This window comes from Amblyomma americanum, chromosome 8 (genome assembly GCF_052857255.1).
Source record: "Amblyomma americanum isolate KBUSLIRL-KWMA chromosome 8, ASM5285725v1, whole genome shotgun sequence".
NCBI classification, from domain to species: Eukaryota; Metazoa; Arthropoda; class Arachnida; order Ixodida; family Ixodidae; genus Amblyomma; species Amblyomma americanum.
The window spans coordinates 126,307,600-126,316,636 of NC_135504.1; the positions used below are offsets into that span (position 1 = coordinate 126,307,600).

General features: G+C 42.6%; 1 protein-coding gene across 2 annotated transcripts in view; it reads right to left on the reverse strand.

Annotated features, from left to right (window-relative positions):
• Positions 1-8,516, reverse strand: part of LOC144102061 (uncharacterized) — a 47,234-nt gene extending 38,718 nt beyond the window's left edge. Inside the window, exons 1-3 of one of the 2 annotated variants that reach the window (XM_077635335.1) lie at positions 8,159-8,516; positions 6,730-6,872; positions 1,123-1,239 (exon numbers count right to left, since the gene is read on the reverse strand). In XM_077635335.1, the coding sequence (XP_077491461.1) occupies positions 1,123-1,239; positions 6,730-6,872; positions 8,159-8,348 (450 nt within the window). In that variant the 5' untranslated portion in view covers positions 8,349-8,516. The remainder of the gene's footprint in view (positions 1-1,122; positions 1,240-6,729; positions 6,873-8,158) is intronic. The other variant, XM_077635333.1, reaches the window with a different exon arrangement.
• Positions 8,517-9,037: the final 521 nt, after the last annotated feature.

Here is a 9,037-nt window from a genome sequence, read left to right on the forward strand (position 1 = left end):
GAAGTGGCAACTTCAATACTCTTTAACTTCCATGACAGGCAGGATATTAATTTTACCCTTATTATATAGCTTGATCTCAAAAGAAGCCAATGGCATGCATTGTAGCAAGTTCCCTGCAGCAAAATTTCTTGAAAGCTCTCAGCAAAATGCTTTTATGCTGTTATGCAAAGCAAGGACTTGTTTTACATAAAATTAAGTTACATATTAGAATTGGCACACAAAAATACATATTCCCTGATGTTTTCTTAAAGTTGAATCATTAATAATTTTTTTTAAGACCAGCTTCATCCCTCAACTAATTGTGCTCTAGATCACATTCTGTTACTGCTGGAGCAGCATGCAATTAGTACATACAGTCAAACGCCTCTACACGGGATGTCGCTACTAAAAAATTACCTGTTTAAGGAAAGAGTTCACTTTCCATGGCCGATTTCCTAGTCTAACAAGGTGTTCAAAACAACGGAACAATGAAGATTACTACAATTTACAACGAAACTGCCTAATCAAAATTTTTACATGTTCCAGACCACATACTTGTCACCTTGTAATGAACATGCATGGCAAGACATGATGGTTCCTTCAGTAATGATTTCACACTAGTGACTATTCTAGTGCCATGGGCAACCGCAGCATCAGAAAGTAAAAGCAGCCAGTGCTGACCGCTTCCCCAAAATAGTTGCTCTCCAGAATGCCATGAATGCTTTAATTCCTTCCATTTCTTCCACTAATTATAAGCTCTACCCAACCGGAATAAAGCTTGGTTTCTGCCAGAATTGCTAATTCTACTTTAGCGGAAGACATTGGGGGGTGCGATGGTTACAACGAATTTACCTCTACAACAATGCGATTTCGCAGTCCTGTCCATTTTGCTACAGAGGCATTTGACTGTATTGCAGTCTCCTCCTGTGTTGTTAAAGCTGCTATATACTATTACCTTGTGTGCAATTAATGGTATAATTTAGTTTTAAAAATGGTTATGCATAAACTGCACTACTATGCGTGTGGACTAGCAAAATAATGAAGAAAAAGACCCTCAGTCCTCAGATAAATGTTTGAATGCAAACACACATCAGACCTCCTAAAAGAGAATGCCTCATTAAGCCTAGCTTATGGAAAACGTACCTTGAAGTCTGGGAAAATTTCAATCCACTTCAGATGCATAGTTGCTGGGCATCCCTTTTTCTTCGTGCCTTTGCTGTTCCGCCGCACTTTTTTTTGCCCGTCAGTTGTAGCAAGATCCTGAATAAAAATTCAGAACTGTTTACTAATATGCCATTTTTTTACCACTTATGCGAGAAAAGTGTGCGTATACAAAGGAACACAAAGGCAAAAATCATCACATCTGACATCATGCGTAGAAACCAAAGCACTAAGATTATCATTGCAAACCAAGTGATGAGGCTAAGGATAACCTGCCAAAGCATTGCCAGCATTGACGCATGTATGGTACTAACATCAAAAAGAAAAATAAACAGCGCACACCTCCTTTTTACACACAGCAACCAATTGGTTCGCGAACTCATGAAAGCCCTTTACATCCGCTTTAATAGTGCTAAATGTATCAGTCACACTTCCGTAGTGTTGAATGATAAGGAATTTAAATTTTTAGCCTCATCACTCAGGGTGTAATGATAACATTTAAACCAACTTGCCCGACTTTCCGCGCTTTATCCATTTAAGAACAGTGCACAGGTGTGCACTGAAGTGTCTAGAACAGAGAACTCACAAAAAAAAGGGTAGGGTAGTTAAACTTAGCAGACATGCAAAAGCATGTGCTAAGCCTGGTCGGCTCATGGTTTTGCTTCGCTGGGTCGCTAGGACATCTGGCGATGACATTAGCTCAGTAGTACCATTAGCTGATGAAGACGATGATTTGCAATGCACAGCAAGAGAGTGCATAGTGCATAGTGCTCTCGTGCAATGGCCAGTGAAGCTGATCTGTTCGAGTCACTGCGGGTTCGAATCCTAGTCACGGCAATATTTATTTTATATATTTATTTGCTTATGGTTCGACCAAGGTCCCCCTCAAGGTCAAGCTTCCCACCAGCTCGGTGAGCCGGCTTGACTTCGTGAAGTAGTGCTCTTGCACTAAAAGGCAAGCTTCCCCGCAGTCGCCAGAAGGCACGGCATGACACTGAGGGATTCACTGTGTGGGTGGTGCATAATGCACAGAGTACAATGCATTGCTTTGGGACTGCACGCCTGGACTGCCATAAAAATTGGGCTTTTCTGCGGATTCCATGTTGCAAAAGCGCCTCGGCAGGCCCCTGTGCATTTGTATGTGAATGCTGCATCACGTGAACATGGTTTAAACAACAACGAAATAAAAATGGGAGCATCCCGACTCTCACAACATTGCTTCGAGCTGCCAACTGATGTGCAATGGTTTTGAAAATTGATCAGACAGCTGGAGCAACAAGATTGCAGCAGGCAAAAATAGGGAGTATTTGAAGGTTGAATGAAAGGCCCTTGTCCTGCAGAGGTATACAGTAGGGTGATATTGATGGTTATGATGATGAACATCAAGCAGTTAATGGCATAGAAAAGTATCCATGGATGCATATCATGTGTTTAGCAAGACCCATTTTCTCAGCAACTACTGCACTTGGCTTATTCTAGTTTGTTTCATTGTATGCCTTATTTTTATTTTCTTTTAACTTACCTAGAATTATTATTTTGTACAAAGTATTCACATCTCTAACGTTTTCCCTTAACGATATCACTTTTTGCTTTTCTTTTCCAGAATAAAACTCTTCTAGTAAAAGAATTACAGCACGGATGCCTACTACTATTCCAGATCAGTAAATTTGCACCTCTGTGCAAAACAAAGCTGGAAAAAATTGGACTGATTTTTCTTTCCTTCTTATAATAGGTCAAATTTAACAAAAACTGATATTTTGAGATATTCAAGGTCAGTGACAAAAAAAAAAGACATGATTATTTCAATTTTCAGCTAGAAACAACATGCACTGAAACATCTGTTTACCAGCCACAAACCACGTGGTAAGCAGCAGTCTCAATTTTATGCTTCTTTGCTTGTCACTTAGCTTCTGTGGCCTCATTTTTTATCTTTACTGCTTTCCTCCAAGTGAAGTACCTTTGACGATAGTCCGCTTTATGTAACCATATCATGATGCAGCATATCGCAGATAGCCGGTGTCTTCAGGATGTTAACTTTGAGCATGCTCCCATCACCGAATGTGAGAGCTGCGTCTAAGGTGGCAATTCTGAGGTGCACAAGGCATCCTTCAGAGAACACTCAAGATAAAATAATGAAAGGACTTGTAGGTATTTTTGGTTTGCGCACGGTGACACTACTTGAGAAGCTCTGGCTAATATGGCAGCGGGAAAACAGGCTTTACAACACTAAAGAACTAATTTGGATGGGTATTTGCACACAAAAGACTCATTCATAATTTGTTGCCATACACACACAGTGCCAAGGTCTTTCAAGCATAGCCCGTGACAGAGGCTGCTGTCATTAGCAAACGTGCAAATATGCGGCACAAACTGCTAAACGAATTTTTGCTACTGGCCAACCATGCAACGCCAGCCATGGTTGCATGCCACCCGGTTTTTAAAAAAAAAAAGCTGTTCTGGCTCTACTAAAGGGCAGAAAAGCATGCAAGTCCTTGAATAATGTTAAAGATAGTTTCTGAACTCGAAATTGGTAAAAAAAATCAAAAACCAATTTTTTTTAATCTTAGCTCACCCTGTGCCCTTAAAAGGGCTCTGAAAGGGTCTCTAATAAAGTTGCGGCATGCCTGGGATATTGAAACACACCGCTTCACGAATATTGCCCAGGAAGAATTTTTTTAATGCACTTTTTAGAAACAGAGTTATCTGTAATCAAAATTTGAATTTCAGCGTCTTCGTGCCTTTCCCTCTCCTCTCGTCACTATTTGCACACCAGCTGGAAGGTTGGCGCTACTCCGCCGGCCCCACCTCCGGACCAGCCGGGGCTATGCAGCTTATTGGCCGCGACCATGGTAGCTGCGTGACATCTGAAAGAATCTAACCAATAGCCACCTCTCAACATGTATATGTAGATGCGAGCGATGGAGGAGGGTGCGAGCATGAAAAAGTCGCTGGGAAGGGCTTGCCAACTTTCGCGCGTCATCGTGGGTTCTCTGCTGCGTGCAGAAGAGTATTATTTGGCTCAGGTGTTCATGAAAACACAGTGCAGTGATTGAGCAAGTTGATGTCCTCTCCTTGGAAGGTGTTTAAGAGTCCCTTAAAGTAACGAGTACTTTTCTATCCTCATGTTTGTATCATTAGCAGCCATGTGGAAAAAGTCATCAAGAAAAATTGGCAGTGGCTTAGCTAGTTGTTGTCATGTGGTTCGTCACGCGGTTGGTCACGTGGTGCGGTGCGAGCACGGCGGGAATGCGAGTTCGTGGCCAATGTAGCTTTCGCTACAAAACTGTTCACCATATTCTTTCACACAGGAAGGACACTGCCCTGCAATGTGTCTAAAAAGGATTCTACTACGTTTGGTTGTGTTCTCTTTACCACAGAAACTAATCCCAACTGTAACTGTCACAGGGTTAGTATGAAGGAAGGATTCGATGACACACTGAATCAAGAACAGCCTGCATTTCACCAAACCATATGCTTGATATCTCGTCTGTTTTTCCCATTCCAAACTTTTTCATGTGTTCATCATCCAAACAACACAGCTTAAAAAAACTGCACCTGAAGTTGAGTTATCTTTATAAATTACCACGTTTTGATTACAAAGGGAATACATTCACTACAAATAGAATTTACCTACTTTAAGTGCAAATCATTAACCAAGGGGGAAAGACGTTATAGTTTCAGACTTTATTGAGCACCATGCAAAGATAGTAGAGAAAAATTTCTGTCCTCCCAGATGCTGTATTTATGTAGTTTCTGCTGAGACCTCCTACCTATAGATAGTGCCTCAACAGTGGTTTTGACTCATTCCTGTTACCCATAGAAATCAACATGTTTCAAGCAGTTTAAAACACTCATACTTGCAAAACAAACAAAGAAGTTAGCACCGAACACAGGCCTGGCATGAAATAGTTCTGCAGGTAATTTAGCAAATTTTGCCACTTTATTACAGAGCTCACACTAGTGCAAACGATGCCTTCTAACTGTGTGTGTGTGTGTGTGCGTGCATGCGCGTGCGTGCGTGTGTGTGGGGGTGCGTGCGTGCGTGCGTGCGTGTGTGTCTGTCTGACAGCATTCAAGAAATGTGTTCAAATGTTCACGCAGCGCCTGAAAGGGTTATGGGCTATACTCCATTTCAACTCAATTCTCACTTTTAACTTATAACTCTAATTTTTTTAACTTATAACTCTAATTTTCTTAGCAATAAATGCATCTTTTCCTGCCAAAAGAACATTGACATAGCCACAGGGGGCCAAAAAATCATTTTTTTGTCGAGAACAAAAAGACAACACAACAGTGGTCAGTTTTGTGTTCCATATGGTATGGCGTCCCGCCGCAGCAGTGTATTCAAAAGGAATAATAGGCATGTCGTAGCTGCCCACTGCTGCTTATAGCTGCGGGGTTTCATCCAGACCACAGTCTTTTAGATATGTAAAGTTTGGTAAGGGTGTTACATTTTCTTTTTTTTTATCTGGCAATGCCAGCAATGTGAACAAACTTAAATCGAAGATGGTAGTGAAGTGTCAGCTCAATGCACCAAGCACATATCACAGTTTCCAAAGTCTTCACTTCGCTAGCACCCTTGGTTCAGGAATTAAGTGGACTCAGTGTAACGCTGACAATGGCAGCATGTTCGTGGCAGCATATGTACCCAAAGCTGCCACGAACACATTTGCTCTAGACAGACGACACCAGCACTCCTCAGAACAAAAATAAGAGGCACTCTTCAGAGCTGTTGCCCTACAGTAAGTCCACACTGTCAATGGAAAGAATTTTTACTGAGCAGGAAGGCTATTTCCAGTTTTGCAGCAAAGGCTGCAAAAGCTTTGTACAAGCCATTTAGTAGAAGCAATAACAGTATAACAAAACATAACCTACCATGCAATGGCTAGGGTAGTGCGTTTTTGTACGTGGACACCATTGCCCCATACCTTAAAGTACAATTGAGGTGTCGTCCCCTGACCCAGTGAGCCAGTTATGCACCTTTCCTTTCCTCAAAACCAATGGAGGATTAGACTGCGAACAAGATAACACTGGGAACTAGACTGTTTGCTACGTGCAAGTGGGCCCTGAAGTCCATGAAGTGTGCCGGGAATGCGATCGAACCGAAGACCACAAGCGGAAGAAGACCGAGTATGCTCGTGAACGTATAGATGCCCAAACGGGCCTGTGATATGCCTAACCGAGCAACTGCCTGTGAAATGTCAAAATGAGCCTGCCACTCCAGACTCCTCGGCCACAAATGCCAATCAACTTTTGCTAATTACGGGGCTAAGCCGGTAAGTTCAGATCTAATAATTTTTTTTTCCCAATCCGTCTGCACCAACTCCGGACATGCGAAACAGTGTACAAGTTGAAAAAAAAATCTTCCTTCTGCAGGAAGACATTCTGCTGGAGGTGCTGAGCTTCTGCTGCCATGCCACACGGAGTCTATAGTTGGCTTGTACAAAACAAGCCACCTTCTAGTTTGTACCAGTACATCTATGCAATGTATTAAGCAGTTGACATGTGGACCACTTGAGAGCACCGTGAATCTATATAACAGTGCAAAAAACAACACAGGCAATGCCCAACTAAAAAGTCTGCACATACTCTTTCCTTTTGATTTTCTTGTGCCGTCTTGTAGTATTCCACTCCAAACATGCAGACCTTGTCAGCTGCTTTCAAAACTCGAAACGGCACGTTGTTCAGAGAAATCTTGAAGCCACGCATTCTCATGGAATAGACAATTCTGGCTGAAAAAAAAAAAAAGATGAAGAAGGAAATGAAAACACTGTTTTGCATTATAGGGAGCAATCAAGAGTCCCTCCTGTCTGTGGGATGCTGCAATGAGATAGAAAGATCACACACTACAACAAGGCAACAACGAAATGCCGACCTACTGACACACTGTGGATGCTTGAGCTCATGAAGCAAGATTTCCTTTAAAAAGCACTCAGAATGGTTGTCCGAAAGATCGCACAAAACTGAAGTGAGAGAGAAATGGAAATGGCTGTGTTCAAAGTCTGAGGGTTTTTTTCCAGAAGCATGTACTGCAACAGCGTCGAGGAATTAGGTGTGGACTAATGCCTAAGTGCTGTACAAGCTCCCAGGTGTCACTAAAACACCAGGGCAGCAGCAACCTTGCCTGCCAACTGTTTCTTCCTTGTTTAGAAACGTAAGCAAATCCACAGCATTTCGTGCACTGTTCTAATACTTACCACACGTTACTACCAGCCCCAAAAGTTTACTTGATACTGACTCGCAGAAATTGCAGTACAGCAATAAATTTTCTCCCCAACACAAGCCTCCCGAAAACATTTGTGACCGACAACATGTGCATCAGTTGAGCAACACAATCAGGCACACTCCATTTCTTGGTGCTTGATTTTGAGCGACCAAAAAGAGTGATTCTACTACTACTATTACGCTACTGCTACAACAGCAACGCGAAACCAAGGGAACCGGCCATTAACAGCTGTCACTGTACCGTTTTGAAATGGCAATTAATAATAATTGGAAAAACCTGTAATTGTTTCTACTACTACTACTACTACTAGTACTAGTAGTAGTAGTAGTAGTAGTAGTTCTTGTTCTACTATTAACTTTAGACTCTGAAGCAACGTAGCATAAAAATTTAGCTGTGTTATGCCACAGCTTGAGCTCTGTGTGACGGGCTACTGGGTCGTACCAGCAATCCAAGAGCTTAGCTTTGTACGAAGTAAGCTTAATTCAGATCAAACATTTTTTGGTCGGTTTTTGGGGAAAGAAAATGGTGCAGTATCGGTCTCATATCGGCGGACACCTGAACAGCGCCGTAAGGGAAGGGATAAAGCAAGAAAGAGGTGCCGTAGTGGCGGGCACCGGAATAATTTCGGCCACCTGTGGTTCTTTAACGTGCATCGAAACGCGGCCGCCGCGGTCGTGTTCGAACCCGGGTACTCCGGTTCAGTAGCCGAGCGCCTTAACCACTGAGCCACCGCGGCGGGTCCAACCATTTCTACTCTTCAAGAATCGTGACACTGTCATGTAATTCCCTCACCTTTGGGTGACGTAACTGGCTCTCTTGATGACCGCACAGCGTATTTCACATTCGCAGCAGCCAGTGCCCTTTCAAACAGTTTGAGTTCATCGTCCGATTTGAGGTATCCGTACCAGTAACCATCTTGCTGGCGCAAGTCTTGGAGATACTTCTTGAAAATAAGTCGCTGCCGTTCAGGACAGTCACTCATAGCTGCACGAAAGGTGGAACGCCGATGCCACCGAAGTAGCACAGAGCACGATAAACAAAACAAAACAAGAGAGCGCCGCACACACCGCGCACAAACGCGCGGACGCGGGTGTACCGGGTAAACTGAAACAGCCAAGCCGCCAAACCACGGTTTGTGTTTACTTTCAGAGGTGCGAAGAAGTGACGACTAGTGACGTTTTGTTACTTGAGAGAAGTGAAGCCCTGCTTGAAACAGATTTATTGTGAAGTGAGACTTAATGCTTCATTTCCATACCTCAAAACCATTTTTTTTTTTTGCTGTCCTTCACATGAATCCGCCAGAGGGCAGAACAATCGTTCACTCAGACATATGCCGTTTCTAATGTTTTTGAGGTATAAATTTAGAGCATTTAAGCTATTTGACGGGTACATCTGCTGTTTTCAGTTAAGAGGACAAATTTAAACATCCTTCTCCCAGTAATTCTAATGATAACAGTGCTTTCAGTCAAGAGTTGAAAAAGTAATTTGGCACATAACAGACTACGTAGCTTACCTCTGTTGAAAGGCCCACGTCGGTGGGGACCTTTGGTCAGTCGGTCTCCTGGCTATCCATCGCTCAGGCCTCTCCTCACTCTATACGTACTAATCTTTCTGCTTGTCGTTTTTTTTTTTTTAGTTATTTTTAACAGGTGAGCATAGTATTTGTGTATT